This window comes from Protopterus annectens, chromosome 4.part1 (genome assembly GCF_019279795.1).
Source record: "Protopterus annectens isolate FY-2018-M chromosome 4.part1, PAN1.0, whole genome shotgun sequence".
Classification (NCBI taxonomy): domain Eukaryota; kingdom Metazoa; phylum Chordata; order Ceratodontiformes; family Protopteridae; genus Protopterus; species Protopterus annectens.
In genome coordinates this window covers 739442596-739461551 of record NC_056734.1, presented here as the reverse complement: position 1 = coordinate 739461551, position 18956 = coordinate 739442596, and the positions used below count along the sequence as shown (strand labels likewise).

Sequence of the window (18956 nt, the reverse complement as noted above, 5' to 3'; positions counted from 1 at the left end):
TGGACTCCCTTTCCTTCAGCTGGAAAAACCTGACAGCATATGCATTTCCACCTCTTCCCTTGATATACAAAGTTCTACTGAAGATCAGAGAGGATCAGCCAAGGGTAATTCTGATAGCTCCAGACTGGCCGAGGCAACATTGGTACCCGCTACTGAGAAGCATGTCTCGGACACACGCATGGCATCTACCTCTATGTCCCTTTCTACTAACCCAGGACAACTACAAGATCCTACATCCAAACTTGAAAACACTGGAGCTAGCTGCTTGGAATATTGCATAAAACAAAATAACCCAGGTTTATCTCAGAGGGTTAAGGACATTATCCTGGAGGCACGCAGACCCTCCACAAGGAAGACGTATTCAGCCAAGTGGAAAAGATACCTCATTTGGAGTGCAGCAAAGGGAGAAAATGTCTCACTGGCAAACATAGCACACATCCTGGAATATTTAGCAGAGCTGTTCCACAATGGCCTGTCTTACTCCTCCATTAAGATTAATGCATCAGCAATTTCAGCAGAATACAACATGGATCCTCCTGTCTTCTCTCATCCTCTACTCAGGCAGTTCTTGAGAGGAATCAAAAATGTAAAGCCTCCAAGGAAAACCACCTTTACCTACATGGGATCTCAACTTTGTGCTGGAAAAGTTAACACTTCCCCCTTTTGAACCAGCAGCAACAGCAGAATTACAATTCTTGTCTTGGAAAACTGCTTTCCTGCTAGCAATTACTTCAGCAAGAAGGGTATCTGAGTTACAGGCATTAATGGCAGTACAACCCTTCCTTATATTCCATCAGGACAGAGTCTCTCTGAGAACTAACCCTACATTTATGCCAGAAGTGGTCTCCAGAGTATCATTGAACCAAGCGATTCATTTACCTACATTCTTCCCCAACCCACAGAACAGGGGGGAAAGACTGCTGCATACCTTGGATGTGCACAGACAATTACGCTACTATCTGGGCAGAACTAAGACCAGCAGAAAAACTGACCAGCATCTGGTAGCATATGCAACAGGAATGCAAGGAAAAGCAATTTCAAAACAGACGATCTCAAAATGGATAGGAAATTGCATTCGATTTTGCTACTCTTTTCATGGAAAGACAACTCCTGCTAATATCAGACCTCATTCCACAAGAGCTACAGCCACCACTACAGCTTTCCTACGAGGAGTGGCTACCAAAGACATTTTAGAAGCTGCTACTTGGAGCTCCGTGCATACATTTGCCAAGCATTACAATCTTCCCTTATACTCTAGATCCCGAGCAGGTTTTGCAACTGCTGTTTTGCAAGGGATCTTAACTACACCATCTTTATCTTAGTGCCTCCTCCCCCAGTTTGGCTATGGTATTCTACCCATATGTTAGGACTGCAGATGCATCCTTGAAGGACATAGTACAGATGTTCTTCATCTCACATTGCTGCAGTCCTTACATATGGGTAGTCCGCTGTCCTCGGTCGGCCCGAATACCAAAGTATTAGGCTGACGTCGGTCAAGGCGCTTAAAACTGACATCAGAACGTCAGGGTACAAAAGTGCATGACCGACGTCATATCCTCAGTCTTTTTTGCCGCATGGTCCGATGCAGAAGCAGCGTTGCAAGTGCCGTTCGGCGTTCTGAAATTTTTCGAGTTCGGAGTTTCAGACCGAATCCAAGTTGGCTAAGTACCCGTTAGAATATTTTGTTTTTCGTGGCTCAGTGTATTACCGGATGTCAGAAAAAGTGAATAATTGTATTTCTTGTGGGAAACAGATACCGCATAGGGATTATCATTCTTTGTGCATTCCTTGTTTGGGGCCTGAGCACGACGTAGTCGGTTGTCGCTTTTGTGCTAGGTTTAATAAGCGCACTATTAAGCGAAGGTTGGATTGTGCTAGGCTGGTCTTCAGTAAGCGGTGCAATTATAATATGCCGTCGGATACTCCGACGCCCGCTTCCTCGAAGAAGTGCAAAGACAAAGCAGTTAAACCTAGGCAAGATGAGTCGTCCGTTCCGGGCGCCGGTTCTTTAGAGGCTTCAGTGGAACCGGTGGTTCCGATGGAGGCTTCTCTGGAGTCTCAGGGGGAGACTTTGATTTTGCAGGATGTGGCCTCTCAAGAGGCAGGTCAGGCTGAAGGGGCTTCTCAGGTTTCTGTACTCCCCTCCCTTCCCAGGGTGGTTAGACCCTCTCCTTCTATTTCCAAAACTTCTTCCAGAGGCAGGCCAGGTTTGGTGTTAGTCCTAGTTCAGCAGGGTTTGTGCCTAAGAAGCACATGCTTAAAATGGCAGAAGATTTGATTACTCTGATTAGAGGTTCTTTGCCCCCTCCTGATAAGAGGCCTAGGGTGGAGCCAGAGTTGGAAAGTTTTGTACAGGCTTCGGATGTTTCAGAGTCTTCGGCTGAAGACTTGCAGGAGTACTCTCCTTATTCTGATTCTGATGCAGAAGATTCCACTCCTTCTGCTTCTCCTCCAGAGGATTTTTCTTTTTCAGAGACACTTCATTCTATGAGGGAACATTTTCAGTGGGAAGGCCAGGACTTCTCTGATTCACGGAAAAGGCTTAGGGAATTTTTGTTTTTACCTCAACATAGGCCCTTAGCTATACCCCCTGTTCTGGATGTTGTGCAAGATGTGTTTTCAGAGGCTTCACTTAATCCTGATTCTCTGCCCCCTGCGCCTGTTAAACCAGATAGGTATTACAGGGTGCCTGAGGCTCATAAATATCTCTATAAGAGTCCTAGGGCAGACCCAGAAACTATTAGTCAGGGACCTAAGGGTGTCAGGGCCTCGGTTGTAAAGAACCCGATCCCTCTAGATAAAGAGGCCAGGGCTTTGGATAGATGGGGAAAGAAGGTCTATACATCTTCTACCTTAGCAATGAGGGCTTTAAATTGCCAGTTTCATATGTTGAAATATCAAAATTTTCTTCTTTCTCAATTGAAATCTAAGGTGGATGCTCTGGCAGAAGGCATTGAGTGTAAAGAATTACAAGGTTTGGTGCATGTCTCTGAACAGGTGGGTAAGCATTCTTTACAGTGTGGTTTTGATGCTGTGCAGGCCTCTTCTAGGGTGGCTGCCACTGGTTCAGTTCTTCGCAGGCACGCCTGGCTTAAGGATCAGAATTTATCTGACAATGTTAAGACAAGGATTTTGGATGCTCCTTTGCAGTCTGAAGTGTTGTTTGGTCCACCTGTGGAGTCAGTCTTGAAGAAAATGGAAAACAAGGCTAAGTCTATGCAGACTGTTAAAGATTTTTTGCAAGTTCAGCCTCCGAAGTTTAGTAGAAATTGGCCTGCTTAAGGGGTGGACGTATCCTTCTGATTCTCAGTCTAGGGGTAGGTCTAGACGTGGTAGGGGCAGAGCTCAGAGTTCCTTCAGACCTAGAACATGGAGTTCACCTGCACAATCTTCGAGTGAAGGCAGGGGCCAGTCCTTTCGTAAACAGGCCCAATGACCTACTCTTTCAGCTGCCAGATCCTTCTTGCCTGGCAGCACCTTTGGGAGGACGGTTGGCACTATTCAAGGAAAATTGGATTTTAATTACCCAGGACAAATGGGTATTGGATATCATATACCAAGGTTACAAGTTTTATTTCCATACCTTGCCCCCTTTCAAAGGCATGCCAGACGTTCCTCCTCAGCAAAGACTAGAGGCTCACAAACAGATTTCTCTACTACTTCAAATAGGGGCTATACAACCGGTCCCTCTGCCAGAAGTGGGCCTAGGATTTTATTCTCGCCTGTTTCTAGTACCAAAGAAAGGGAACACGTGGAGACCAATTTTAGATTTATCTATCCTCAACACATATCTGGACATTCCCAAGTTCAAAATGTTGACGTTACAACAGCTTTTACCTCTGCTGGGCAAAGATCACTGGATGGTGACTCTGGATCTCAAGGAAGCTTACCTTCATGTTCCTATCAGGCCCAGTTGCAGGAAGTATCTGCGTTTTCGGGCTGGGACTTTTCATTATCAGTTCTCTGCATTGCCCTTTGGCTTATCTACTGCGCCCAGAGTGTTCACGAAGGTTCTGGCCCCAGTGGTAGCTTTCTTCAGGCTAAGAGGAATACAAATCTATCCTTATTTGGACGATTGCCTGATTCTGGCTCAAGGAAAGGACGAACTTCTTCATCACTTACAGTATGTGATGGCAGTGTTAAGAAGCCTAGGGTATTCTGTGAACGAAATAAAGTCCAGTCTAGTACCCTCTCAGGATATGTGCTTTCTGGGTGTGAAACTGAATACAGCATCCCAGATGGCCTTTTTGACCCCGGACAAACAAAGAATCTTTCTCTTTATTTCCATCAATTGTCTCGTCAGTCCAGGCTGACTGCAAGGACAGTCCTTCAAGCCTTGGGGTTCATGGCATCTTGTATTCTGGTACTTCCCAATGCCAAACTGCATATGAGGAAGCTACAATGGTATCTCAAAATGTATGGACCAACACTGCCAAGATATGGACACTGTCATTCAGATAATACCTTGCATTCAAAAGGAATTTTTGTGGTGGGCTCAGGAATGTCACCTAAACAAGGGACTCTCTGTGACCCGACCAGAGGCGAGTCAGATTCTAACGACAGATGCCTCAGACAAAGCTTGGGGAGCTCATCTAAATGGAAAATGGGTACAAGACACGTGGCCTGCCAGACTTCAACATTTACATATCAACTTGAAGGAGATGTTAGCAGTCCAATTTGCATTGATAGCTTTCAAGGATTTACTTCTTCCAGGCCAGGTGTTGATTCAAACAGACAACACAACTGTCATGTGGTACATCAACAAGCAAGGGGGGACACATTCATACCCTCTATGCAGACAAGCAATGATTTTGTGGGAGACTGCACTCAGTTTACAGCTAAATCTTCAGGCAAGGTTTCTGCCAGGAGCACAGAACTCCTTAGCAGATGTGTTGAGCAGACAAATTATGGATCCCCACGAGTGGAAATTGGATCCTCATGTATTTCAAGAATTGACAGTGTTATGGGGAACTCCAGACATAGATCTGTTCGCTTCTCCACTGAATTACCAGTTGCCAAAGTTTTGCACAAAAGGTTTCATCCCACAGCTTGGAAAGTGGATGCTCTCTCATTCAATTGGAGCAATCTTCACGTGTATGCCTTTCCACCACTGCCTCTCCTCCCAAAGGTACTCCTGAAGGTCAGACAGGACAAGCCAACCATGATTTTAATAGCTCCGGATTGGCCTCGACAGCACTGGTACCCATTACTGAGAAGTCTGGTCGTGGAGCCTCCATGGCCTTTGCCTTCGATTCCACACCTGCTGTCTCAGGAGAACAGTCATTTACTCAATGTCAAACTTCACTCTCTGCATCTAACAGCCTGGCATATTCTGTTTTAAACCCTGGAGGGTCTCAGCTTCCACAACAAGTTTTGAATGTTATTTTGGAGGCCAGAAGGCCTAGTACAAGGAAAGTTTACGCAGATAAATGGAGGAGATTTTTAATTTGGAGTACAGCAAGGGACTTTGATGTTTCTAAACCTAATTTAAGTGTTGCTCTTCAATACCTTACTGAGTTATTGGACAAAGGGTTGTCCTTCTCCTCTATAAAGGTTCATGCTGCAGCAATTTCTGCTCACTATGACTGTGACCCACCATTATTTTCTCATCCTTTGTTTAAGCAATTCCTTAGAGGGCAAAGAATATAAGACCCCACGTAGAGCTCCTACTCCTCCTTGGGATCTCAATTTTGTGTTGGAGAAACTCACTCTACAACCTTTTGAGCCTGCAGCTACTGCCGAGTTGAAATATTTATCATGGAAGACTGCTTTTTTGTTGGCCATTACCTCTGCGAGAAGGGTTTCTGAATTACAGGCCCTTATGGCGGTTGAGCCATTCTTAATTTTCCACAAGGATAGGGTGTCTTTGCGTACTAACCCTTCCTTTATGCCTAAAGTGGTTTCTAGTGTGGCTTTAAACCAAACTATTCATTTGCCTACTTTTTATGCAAACCCCCAAAATAAAGGGGAGAAGATCTTGCACACTTTGGATATCCACAGACAGTTGCGATATTATTTGAGCAGAACTAAAGGGTTCAGGCAATCTCAGCAGTTGTTTGTTTCATTTGCTTTGGGTTCTCAGGGCAAACCTGTTTCAAAACAAACTATTTCTAAGTGGATTGTTTTTTGTATTGCTTTCTGTTATTCCCATCATGGTAAGGAGACTCCAGTTGGGATTAGGCCTCATTCCACTAGGGCTACTGCCACTTCTACAGCTTTTTTAAGGTGTGGCTACTAAAGATATTTTGGAGGCAGCTACTTGGAGTTCAGTGCATACTTTCTCTAAGCATTACCATCTTCCACTTTACTCTAAATCTAGGGCTGGTTTTGCCACTGCAATTTTACAGGGCATTTTGGCAGCTCCTAATGCTTTATAGTTTTGCCATCCTCCCTTACCTCTGCTTTGGGATTCTACCCATATGTAAGGACTGCAGCAATGTGAGATGAAGAACATAGTACAGTTTTGTACCTACCATAAATGTAGATGTTCGAAGATCCACATTGCTGCAGTCCAATTTACCCTCCCTCCTTCCCCTCTGTAGTTAGAGGTGGTTGTGTGGATTGGGTTGTAAATTTTGTAAATATGGTTAGTGCAGGGGTGGTTGGTTGTTCTTTGCAATTTTTTGGCTTTGGCCTTTCTTTTTAGGGCCTTCTGACATCTGGGGCAAGAAAAGACTGAGGATATGACGTCGGTCATGCGCTTTTGTACCCTGACGTTCTGATGTCAGTTTTAAGCGCCTTGACCGACGTCAGCCTAATACTTTGGTATTCGGGCCGACCGAGGACTACCCATATGTAAGGACTGCAGCAATGTGGATCTTCGAACATCTACATTTATGGTAGGTACAAAACTGTACTTTTTGTACCTACCATAAATGTAGATGTCCGATAGGTATGCATCTGCAGTCAGGATTACCCACCCTCCTTCCCCTCTGTGGTATTCCTAGGGTATTTACCCCTCATTTAGCTAGCTGGGGGAATCTATTATGGGGTATTTGTTTGTGTATGTATATATATATATATATATATATATATATATATATATATATATATTTTTTTTTTTTTTTATACTGTTTGCTCTCTACTGTTTGGAATTATTTGCATTTATCCAAATTTAGCCTTACTAGAGGGCACCTGGCATCTGGGGCAAGAAACACTGAGGAAAATGGCGTCGGCTGATGCCTTTATACCCAATAAACAGCAGCTATGACGTCGGGTGAAGTGCGACATCAGCCGAAGCCAGACCCAGACTTTGGAATCCGGCCGACCGAAGGGCTGCCTGAGGCAGGACAACCCATATGTTAGGACTGCAGATGCATACCTATCGGACATCTACATTTATGGTAGGTACAAAACTGTACTTTCCAGGGTTCCATATCCTCAGATATGGAAGACGGATGCCATGCCATTTTCTTGGAAGGGAGTTTCCTCTATGTTTTCCCTCCCCTACCTGTGTTGATAAGTCCTTCACAAGATAGTGGTGGGCAAACCAGAATTTTTTCTGGTCACTCCATTTTGGGCCAGAAAGCATTGGTTCCCCCTTCTCTTCCATTTGGCCAGGATGGACCTACTGTCGCGGTACAAGGGAGGTCTCATTCACCCTCGTCTTCAAACATTACAGCAAACTCTGTGTGTGATAAAATTTTCATTCCTTTCAGGCACCACTTTTTAAAGGATGTGTTCCAGGTTTTAAGAGGAGGGTACAAAACCAGTGACCTGAATGTCTCGTTTCAAAATGGAAAATATATTTTCTTTGTGGTGCAAAAAGAACCAGGATTCTTTTACAATGGGAATTTGTACAGTTATCTTATTTGTGTGAGTTGCTGTGAAAGCTCATTTGTCAACCATATCTGACTGTGTCTGCCTTTAGATCCAGTCTTTTCTGCACGTTTTGAGGTCAAACATTTTTTTGAAAGATGTTCTAAATATTAGGCCACTAAGAAACCCCATTCCTCCTCCTTTAGACTCAAGTATGTTCTGGAAAAGCTGGCTCTGGCTCCCTTTGAACCACCTGCCAGTTCTTCCTTGAAATATTATTCTTTGAAAACTGTTCTTTTAGTGGCTGTTACCTCGGACAAGAGAGTATCAGAGCTTCAAACTTTGAGGGGCTATTCATCTCTAATTAGTATTCAATACAGTTAGGGTTACTGTCAGAAATCACTCTTGTATATCCACGATTGTTAATGAGTTGTCCCTAAACCAGTCCATCAATCTGCATTCCTTCTTCCCTTCTCTTCAGAACAGGAGATCAAAATACTTATTTCTTTGAATGTGCAAAGACAGCTAAGGTTTTACTTGGGCAAGACTAATTTAAAAAGGTGGATCAACTTTTTGCGTCCTGTCAAGAAAAAAAAAATGGGTTTTCCAGTTTTTAAGCAGACCAATTTTTCCAGGATTTCCAAGGCCATTTCCTTCTGTTATGCTTTTCTTGGGAAATGGCTTCCCATTTCAGTCGGTGCTTATTCTGCTAACTTAGTAGCATTTATAGGAGTCTTCTTCAAGGGCTTGGATTCAGGAACTATTCTTGAGGCATCTAGTTTGTCCCCCTTTTCACATTTCTACCAAACATTACAATTTGGATATGTTCCAGAGCCAGAGCAGCTTTGCTAGGTCTGTCCTTCAAGTCTTGTTGAACCACAGCTTTGTTTCTTCCCCCTCCCATCTTTCTGATAAGCTAACTACTCTTCCTTCAGTTCATAATACTGCAGCAGTAAACTTTGGAAGGACTTAGTACATTTGTTTAAGAAAATAACATTAGATGTCCTACTGAAGACTCATTTATTACATCCCATCTTCCTTTTCTCCATTTTGGACTGGTATTGTCCTTCGTGGCCAAGGCACATCTTTTCCCTACCTCTTTCCTACTCATTATAGGACTTGTAGATATGTAGTTAGCTTTCCTTCTGCTTCTCTGTTTTGAGGATCAAGCAAGGTCTGAGGTAATTCATACTTGTACATCCCTTATGTATGCCTTCACGCTTAGGCCATATGTTAGACTTGTGGTGGGAGGACAGTGCCCAAGTTTTGGTATTTTGTCTGGACATGTGGCTGTCTTTGACAGAATATCCCATCACTTAGTAATACTGCATCAGTGATCAGTAGGGCATGTACTATTATGGTAAATTCTTATTCAACTGTACTTAAATCTCTCCTGTTACAGATTTTTATTTCCATAGTATGTGGTGCATGCACACTGTCAACCATACCTCTAAACCATCCAGATTTTTGGCTCATATTTTTGGAAATTTGTGAGGGTTTTTTGGCAAATTACTGGATGATCTGAGGATTGAAGTCACCAAATAATGACAAACCTTTGAGTTTCAGGCTTTTTGTCCTTCAGAAAATATATGATAAAACAAACCCTGTTACTCTAGCAACTTTCTAAGTTTGTAAGAGCCATATTTAAAATATGTCCCTATTTTTGGATATTTATCCCCCCCTCCCCATTTTGTCAGGCTTTGTCCAGATGTTTTGCACTAAGAGGTTGAGAGCTATGCCGCCCACATGTACCACAATATGTGGTGAATATATAGCACATCAGAGTGGCGTATGTAGTAATGTTTCTGATCTCTGAATTAGCTCACTGTGCCACACAGGAGATGGGATATTGTGGGATATTTCACTGAGAGTCACTTAACAGTTTCTCATCAAGAGTGTCATATCCGATTTCGTTGATCACTATCATGAATAAGGCGATGTTCTTCGTATTTCACTCTTGCAGTCATTACATTTGAGTAATCTGCTGGCAGGTTGCCCTCAGTTGGCCTGAATAACAAAGTCTTGGGTCCTGCATCAGTTGCCGTCTCCTCTTCCATGATGTCAGGACGTCAGGGGGTATAAAACATGCAGCCGACGCCATTTTATTCAGTCTTTCTTGCCGTGTAGTGCCCGAAGCAGAAGCAGTTCGCAAGTGCCGTTCGGCCGACTCCTGAGATTTTCGCATTCGAGTTTCAAAACCGAAGTCTTCAACTAAAGTTAAGTACCCCGTTGGGGAAACTTTTTCTTGCTCCTTACTGATGTCAGTAAAAGTTAACAATTGCATTACTTGTGGGAAGCAAATACCTCATAAGGATTTTAATTTGTACTGTGTTCCTTGCCTAGGCCCAGATCATAACGTGCCTTGCTGTCGGTTTTGTGCTAGATTTAACCAACGCACTATTAAACGTCGGTATATTTTTGCTTCAAAATATTTTGGCTCCAGATTTAATTACCCTGAAATGTCTTCTGTTAGCAATCCAACTACTGATGTTCACAAAAAACGCAAAGAAAAAGAGAGAGACCGTCGAGGTCTAAAACTGACGACAAAACTTCTAAGCCAGTCGCCGGTTCGCCGGTACTCAGGTGCTTTCGCAGCCCCTGATACCCGCTACTTTTGAGTCGCAGGCCTCTACCGAGACCCATGTGGAGTCCGCTATGCCACGAGATTTTCAGAGTAATGAACCCGCGGATGTCTCTTCCTTGGATGGGTCTGGAGCCGCTGAGTAGGCACCGGCTTCTGAGAGTGTTTTCAGGCCTCAACATTTTTATATAAAACCGACGCCAGCCTCAAAAACAAGATCTAAAACATTTTCTATGTCTAAAAAACCAATGCATGTGCCAAGTGCTCAGGCCCCTATGCCTAAAAAACAGATGATTAAAATGGCTTAATTACCTTGATCAGGGGCTCCCAACCCCCCCTGCTAAAAGGCCTAGGCAAGACACTGATTATGAATCTTCAGATCGGGTTTCCATTTCTTCGGATTCCTCTTCTGATCAGGAATTTTCGATTCCACCCTATGAGGATTCTGATGCAGAAGAATCCATCCAATCTGCATCTCCTCCTGAGGATTATTCTTTTGGAGAAGCCTTGCATACTTTAAGGGAACATTTTCATTGGGAGAGCCAGGATTTCTCTGAATCAAAAAAGAGGCTTAGGGATTTTCTTCTTCTTCCTCAGCATAGGCCTTTGGCAGTACCTCCTGTATTAGACATTGTTGATGTGTTTTTGGAATCAAACATGGCTCCTGATTCCCTACCTCCGGCTCCTAGTAAGCCAGACAGATATTACAGGGTTCCTGACTCCCACAAATTTCTATTCAAAACTCCTACTTCTGATCCTGAGACTCTCACACGGGGTCCCAAAGGTGTAAAGGCCTCTACAGCCAAAAATCCTACCCCCTCTGATAGAGATTCCAGGGCACTGGATTGATGGGGAAAGAAGGTTTACAGGTCTGCTACCTTGGCAATTAGGGCCTTAAACTGCCAGTTTCATATGCTTAAATATCAACAGCATGTTATGGACTTATTGAAACAGAAAATGATGTTGAGTTCTGATTGTGTGGAAAATAAAGAATTACAGGAATTATTGCATTCAGCAGAACAGGTTGGAAAGCATACTTTGCAATGTGGTTTTGATTCCTTGGAGGCCTCTTGCAGGACCGCAGTTACTGGATCTTTGATTAGAAGGCATGCCTGGCTCAAGGAACAAAAATCTGCCTGATCATGTTAAAATCATGTTAAAGCTAAATTGTTGGATGTCCCTTTACAGCATGACATTCTGTTTGGTAATAAGGCAGAAGAAGTTTTAAAGAAAATGGAAGACAAAGCTAAATCTATGCAAACTGTAAAAGATTTCTTACAAGTGCAGCCACCCAGGTTCAGTAGGGACTGGCCTACTAAAATTGGTCCTTTCCTGTGTCCAACAGAGCCTCTCAAGGCAACTCCAGGTGCTCAAAAGGCTCTAGATACCAATCACCGGGTTCTTACAGGTCAAAGCAATGGGGTGCCTCCACCTCCAAATCTGGAGGAAACAAAGCACAACCCTACAGTAAGCAGTCTCAATGACTTCCCTCTACGTTCACCAAGGACTTATCTCTTGGCAGCCCCCTTGGGGAGGAAAATTAGCACTTCATGCTCAAAAATGGCAGGTAATTACCCAGGACAAGTGGGTATTAAACATAGTATCCCGGGGGGGGGGGTACAGATTTCATTTCCATACTTTGCCAATTCCAAACGATTGCCCAGATCTGCCACAAAATCAATGGGCAGAGACTCAAACAAGTTATGTCCCTCATGGATATGGGGGCTATTCAACCAGTACCAGAAAAGGAAAAAAAAGACAAGGTTTTTATTCAAGACTTTTCCTGGTGCCCAGAAAAGACAATGCCTGGCGTCCAATACTGGATTTATCGATTTTGAACACGTACCTGGACATTCCTAAATTCAAAATGCTGACTTTACAACAGCTACTGCCTATGCTGAGCAGGAATGCTTGGTTAGTGACTCTAGACTTGAGGCATACCTGCATATCCCAATAAGGGAATCGTCTAGAAGATACCTCTGCTTCAAGGCAGGTTTTTTTGCATTACCAATTCTCTGCACTGCCCTTTGGCTTATCTACTATGCCCATGGTCTTTACAAAGTGCCTGGCACCAGTAATTGCATTCTGCAGACAAAGAAGCATACAAATTTATCCTTATCTGGACTGTGTCATTCAAGCAGAGAGCAAGGGCACTCTTCTTCAACATCTGGCGTTTGTAAAAAGGCTTCTAACATGCCTAGGGTACACAGTAAACAAAAAGAAATCCCAACTGGTACCCTCTCAAATAATTACATTCCTGGGTGCAAGCTTGAATACAACTGCCCAGATGGCTTATCTTACGCCAGACAAACAAAGGCAACTGACAACTTACTTCAATCCGATGGCAACAAAAACCCAGTTATCTGCAAGACAAATTCTGCAGGCTTTGGGGTTCATGGCATCCTGCATTCTACTAATTCCATATGCAAGACTGCATATGAGGAAACTTCAATGGTACCTAAAAAGTTTATGGAGTCAACATTGTCACAGTCTGGAAACAATTATTCCTCTCATTCCCTGCCTACAACAGGAGTTTCTTTGGTAGGCAGAGACATGTCACCAAAACAAGGGACTGTCATTCACTGTAATCCCTGCCACCCAAACCCTAGCTACAGACTCATCAGACTTTGCTTGGGGGGCCCACCTGGTGGGAACATGCATTCAGGGCAAATGGAGCCGAAAACAAATGCATCTGCATATAAAACAGAAAGAGATGCTAGCTGTTCAGAATGCTCTGACAGCCTTCAAGGACTTAATTCATCCAGGGCAACTACTGATAGACGGACAACACTACGGTTATGTGGTACATAAACAAGCAGGGGGGTACACATTCCTACCCCCTTTGCAGACTAGCCGTGGCATTGTGGAACACTGCTTTGACTTACCAAATACATCTTCAAGCTCAATCATGCCAGGAAAACAAAATACTCTGGCAGACGACTTAAGCAGAAATCTTATGGACCCGCACGAGTGGAAACTGGATTCACAGATCTTCACCATGGTAACACAGAAATGGGGGAGCCATTTGCCTCTTCCCCAAAATTATCAACAGGACAAATTCTGCACAAGGACCTATCACAGACAAGCATGGAAAGTGGGTGCCTTATCCTTCAGTTGGAAAAACCTATCAGTCTATGCTTTTCCCCTTCTGCCTCTTCTCTCCAAGGTCTTACTAAAGGTCAGATAGGAAAAAACAAAAATGATCCTAATTGCTCCGGACTGGCCTCGCCAGCACTGGTACCCAATTTTAAGGAATATGTCTCAACTCCCTCCTTGGTATTTGCCTCAAATACCACATCTACTGTCTCAGCAGAACAATCAAATTCTGCACACCCAGCTCCAAACTCTGAACCTTGCAGCATGGCTGATCATTTAATTATTTAAACACCACCTCTCAGTAAATCTGTGATGGATGTCATTTTGGAAGCCAGAATGCCTAGTACTAGAAAATCTTATGCTGTTAAATGGAAGAGATTCTGTGCTTGGAAGCAAGCGCAAGGAACGGACACAGCAAAGCCAAATATGCCTCAGATCTTACAATTTTTGACTAAGATGCTTGACAAGGGCCTATCTTTTTCTTCAATAAAAATCCATGCCTCTGCCATCTCGGCCCATTACAACATGGAGCCCCCCCCCCTCTTTTCTCATCCTCTGCTTAAACAGCATCTTAGAGGGGGCTAAACATTTAAGGCCTCCCAGAAGATCACCACCTCTTGCATGGGACCTCAATTTTGTGCTGTAAAACCTCACCCGGCCTCCTTTTGAACCAGCAACTACTGCAGATAAAAAATGTTTATCTTGGAAAACAGCTTTCCTGTTGGCAATCACTTCAGCAAGAAGGGTTTCAGAACTACAGGCTCTCATGGCTGTGGAGCCTTTTATTATATTTTACCCGGACAGGTTGTCCCTTGGGACCAATCCTTCTTTTATGCCTAAAGTGGTATCCATTGTGGCTCTTAACCAAACAATTCACCTGCCAACTTTTTACCCAAATCCGCAGAACAAGAGGAAGCAGATTCTACATTCATTGGATGTACACAGACAACTAAGATTTTACTTAAACAGGACCAAATCTCTAAGAAAGTCTGAGCAATTACTGGTGGCATTTGCTGCAGGATCAGAGGGGAAGGCTATATCAAAGCAGACTATTTCTAAGTGGATAAGCCACTGCATTCGTTTCTGCTACTTGCACCATGGTAAACCTGTGCCCATGGGGATCAGGTCACATTCCACCAGGGCTGCCTCTACCTCAGCAGCTTTTCTCAGAGGAGTTTCAACCAAAGACATTCTAGAAGCTGCTACTTGGAGTTCAATTCATACCTTCACAAAGCATTATCATTTGCCTCTCTTCTCCAAATCCAGGGCAGGCTTTGCCACTGCAGTTCTGCAGGGCCTTATAGCAGCTCCTAATGCTATCTAGTTCCATCTTCCCATCCATAGCTTTGGGATTCTACCCAAACGTAATGACTGCAACAGTGAAACACGAAGAACATAGTGCAGTTGTGTACACTTATCATAAATGTAGATGTTCGAGTGTATTCATTGTTGCAGTCTGGGTTACCCACCCGCCATCCCCCTTTTTTATAACCTCTCTTTCCTTCTCTATATTCTACAGCCTTTGGGGTGTATTTGCTTTTAGATGAAGGTCAGCTGTATGTTGCTAAAAGTGCACTTGCATATATATTTCTGTTTTTGTTTTTATATATGTGTGTGTGTGTGTGTGTGTGTGTGTGTGTATGTGTGTGTATATATATATATATATATATATATATATATATATATATACATACATATATATATACATATATATACATATATATATATATATATACTCCCTATTTGGGGGGCACCTGACATCTGGGGCAAGAAAAACTGAATAAAATGGCGTCAGCTGCATGTTTTATACCCCTGATGACCTGACGTCATGGAAGAGGAGACAGCAACCGACGCAGGACCCAAGACTGTTATTCAGGCCAACTGAGGGCAACCTGCCAGCAGATTACCCAAATGTAATGACTGCAACAGTGAATACACTCTAACATCTACAGTTATGGTAAGTGTACACAACTGTACTATACAGATCCCCTATATTGAGATCAGAATTTTCTATATAGGGATTAAACTGTCCCCCTTTTTCTGTGATCATGTGATCTTGGAGGTAGTAAGGAGATGCGGTTCCTCACAGGGCTTTTGCAAAAAGGTTTGTCCCCAACAAAAACTTTTTTTTTTTTTATCCCTGTCTGTCGGCTAGTTGAGGTGTAGTGTCTTGAATTACTGCCAAATTAGGGAAGTTGGTTCAGCTGATGGATTAACACAGTAAGCTCATTCTGGCCGAGTTTGCCTACACAATACTGAACAAAATCCAGTTAGAACTGTTGGTGGAGAAGAAGTTCCCTTTATCCATTCCCTTGGTCTTGCACATGTTATAAATGTGATGGTCTGTAGTTAATCATGTGTCATTTGCCAGCTGTATTGCTCTGTTTGATTTATTGTCTAACAGGATGCTGATCTTTATCTTTCTCCCCACCCCAGCTATGTAGGAGCAAACAGGTGTTTCCTCTTTCTGCACCCAGTGGGCCTATCCATTGTGTTGGAGATTTGAGTCAAGCATCCCTGGACTGAGCAAGAGTGTTTTGGCACATTTGTCCCTGCCCCAGAAACCTGATCCTCCCATTTGACACCCCCAATCTTAAAAGTCAGGTGGTATGTAGTGAGCCAGCGTTAGGTCACAAGGAGCAGCATAAATTTCCCTCACTGGAGTGGCTTGTTGAGCCACAGTTACTGCGTTGACAGAAGGAGAAAGAGGCATGCAGGCATCCGTGCTTACCACCCCCTTTCCCCAGCTGCTTAGAGCAGAATGTTGCATTAACAGTATGATCAAGTCAGCCATTACAGGCAGGTGATATACCTAATCACCACAAGGCATCCTGAATGCCACAGGCTCAACAGCCTTACTCCTCCTCCCAGTCATACCTCTCAACCTCTTAGAGCAAGAAATCAGGACAAAACTATTAAAAGTGGGACAAAGGCCCAAAAATAGGGGCACATTTTTAAATATTGCTTTTACAAACTTACAAAGTTGATAAAATAACAGGTTTTGCATTAGCATGAATTTTCTGAAGGGTATGAAGTCTGAAACTCAAATGTTCTGCCATTATTTTCAAACTTCAGTCTTTAATGATTTGCCATTAATTTGCCAGAGAACTGCAATTCTGTGAAAAATGGATGAGAAATGTGAGGCAAAAATCTGGACGTCTGCAAAGATCAGTGAGGATTGATCTGGTATCTGTCACTCAAGTTATTCCCTGTCTGGTCTCTCAGATGCAAATTCTGCTAATCAAACACAGGTCATCCAGTTGGGGCTTTGCTGGTGTCCATCACAGGCCTTACAGGATGTTAATCTAGATCGTGTAATTATTTATTTTCTGCTTCCCTTCATAACCTGCTGGCAAGAGGTAGAGTATCTACTGCTCTGTAAAGTAACTTGGTTTCTCACTAATGACCATGTCTCAAGACTTCAGTCGCATGTCTGTGTCAGTCCGGGGGAATACATGTCCCCTTGTGGTAGCTCCTTAATCATATTATGAATCTCGTGTAGCAGTGATATTGTTCTGACATCTACCATTATGGTGAGTAGACTCATTCAGCTCTCCTTCCCTCTCCTGTTAAGCTTCCTTTTGTCTATCTTAATATCCCTACTTTGCCTAGAACTGTGCCCACCTCTTAACAGTCACAGTAGCGTAAGACTTTAGCCTGCAATCCAGTCATCAAAGCATTTTGTCTTAAGCATTTGTTGGCACTTCTGATTTGGAATTCTCCCTTCAGCAGGGCCTCTGCTCCCAGGCTAAAGCTTTAAAGCAAGCCTTTTGTAGATGTTTGAGCCATTTGTAATTATTTGTGCTGACTTCTGCAATCCTCCATTGACTTTCTTCAATGTTCTGCTACCCTGCTTTCAGTGCTGCCTTCCATACCCTTCTCAGTTTGGCTGCTGGCTGATCTTTTTGTGTTGCTGTTTGCTCAAATTCTTTCTAACATACTGTATTGATTTATGTTATAAGAAATGAGCTCAGCAGGGCTAGTGAAACACACTGTAATCTGTCTGGTCTTCCCCTGATCTTGCTAACATTTATATCTTGACTGGCTTGAAAGGGCAGCTTCCGGACAGGCAGCCTTCTTCCATTTGTGAACTCACTGTTGACTGCTTTCCTTTCTCTGTTTTACCTGGAATTGCACACCTGTATGTTGAGTTTGAGATTTTATGTCAGGTATTTGCAGATGCTTTTACTGTGTAATTTGCCCTCCACATGCAGTTGTTTGTTCTGAAAAAAGCTGACTTCTTGTGTTGCAGCATTTTTTGCATTGCTCTCTTCTGTTGCACTTTTTGACCTCTTTACCTTTCTGCTCCTGTGCAGGCATCACTGTGTCCTTCCCCTTCTTTCTGCTGTTTCTTGTAGACTTCCACTCTTGCTTCCTGCTTCTCTTTCAGCAAGCTGCAGTGGTTGCTGTGGTTAGAGACAAAATGCCATCTGTATGCCTAGGATAATGACTATAAGAACCTGAATCATTCATTTTGGTTCCCAGTCATGTTTTCAGAAAAATGTACATTGGATATGGGCAGGCAGGTTAGGTATTACTTTGACAATACCACCACTTTCTTTTATTTTATTTGCAAAGGGTAAAAACTGCGAACTAGTGGCAAGACAGGATTTTTCCACATCATTAGGGAGTCCATTATTTCGGCAGTTTTGTTATCCCCTCCTCTTTTGGCTTATGTAACTTTGGGTCCGTTACAGTTTGTATTGGCAGGTGCATGTTTTATCTTTGAGTTTCAAAAGTTTCATCTTCCACAGAGCCACCCGCGACACTTTCTTGTGGCATTGTTATTGGGAGTCATACATTTTTAGCAAAGGTTAAATTCCTGCATTAGTAGAAGTCAGTATCAGTTTTTATTAGATGATAGTGATACTGTTGTAGAATCAAAACTGAACTGTTACTCTGAAATGTATCTCTGGTTAAGGGACTATGGAAGGTAAGCACACTAGAATGGTGTACTTTTAGTGGAAGTACCAAACTCTGATGTGTTGTACTTTCAGTGTACGGTGTACATTACATTTTATACTCTTCAGGCCTAAAAGACATCCTGCTTATTTGTGTTTTAGAAAATGTGTTTGATATCTGAGATGTTACAGTTCTGCTATATTAAGACCCACTGCAACATCTTTGCTTTTTAATTAGCATGACTAGCAGGATTAGTGGTATGATGGCTGATTATGACTTACTGTTGACTGCCAGTATATTTGTTCTTGTGTTTTTATACTATGTTTTTGCTTCTTTTTAAGCTTTAAAAATCTCTAAAGATTGCTAATTACAAATATATATTTTAACAGGCAGGCATGCTTATTCCTGAAACGTGGAGCTGACCAACATGCAACTGATAACAATGGAAAGGATCCATTAGCTATAGCTGTAGAAGCTGCGAATGCTGATATAGTTACTTTGTAAGTTTCAAACATCTTCATTATTTGACTGTATTTCAGCACCTTATTATTTATTCATTCTTGCCAGTATGGCTTATCTCCAGTGTACTGATAGATAGTTACTGTTTTATTTATTAGTA

General features: G+C 42.8%; 1 protein-coding gene across 1 annotated transcript in view; it reads left to right on the top strand.

Annotated features, from left to right (window-relative positions):
• The window catches only part of LOC122801280 (arf-GAP with coiled-coil, ANK repeat and PH domain-containing protein 2-like), a 2104317-nt gene that overhangs the window by 1762069 nt on the left and 323292 nt on the right, over positions 1-18956 (top strand). Inside the window, exon 21 of the mRNA XM_044070827.1 lies at positions 18727-18837. Within this exon, the coding sequence (XP_043926762.1) occupies positions 18727-18837 (111 nt within the window). The remainder of the gene's footprint in view (positions 1-18726; positions 18838-18956) is intronic.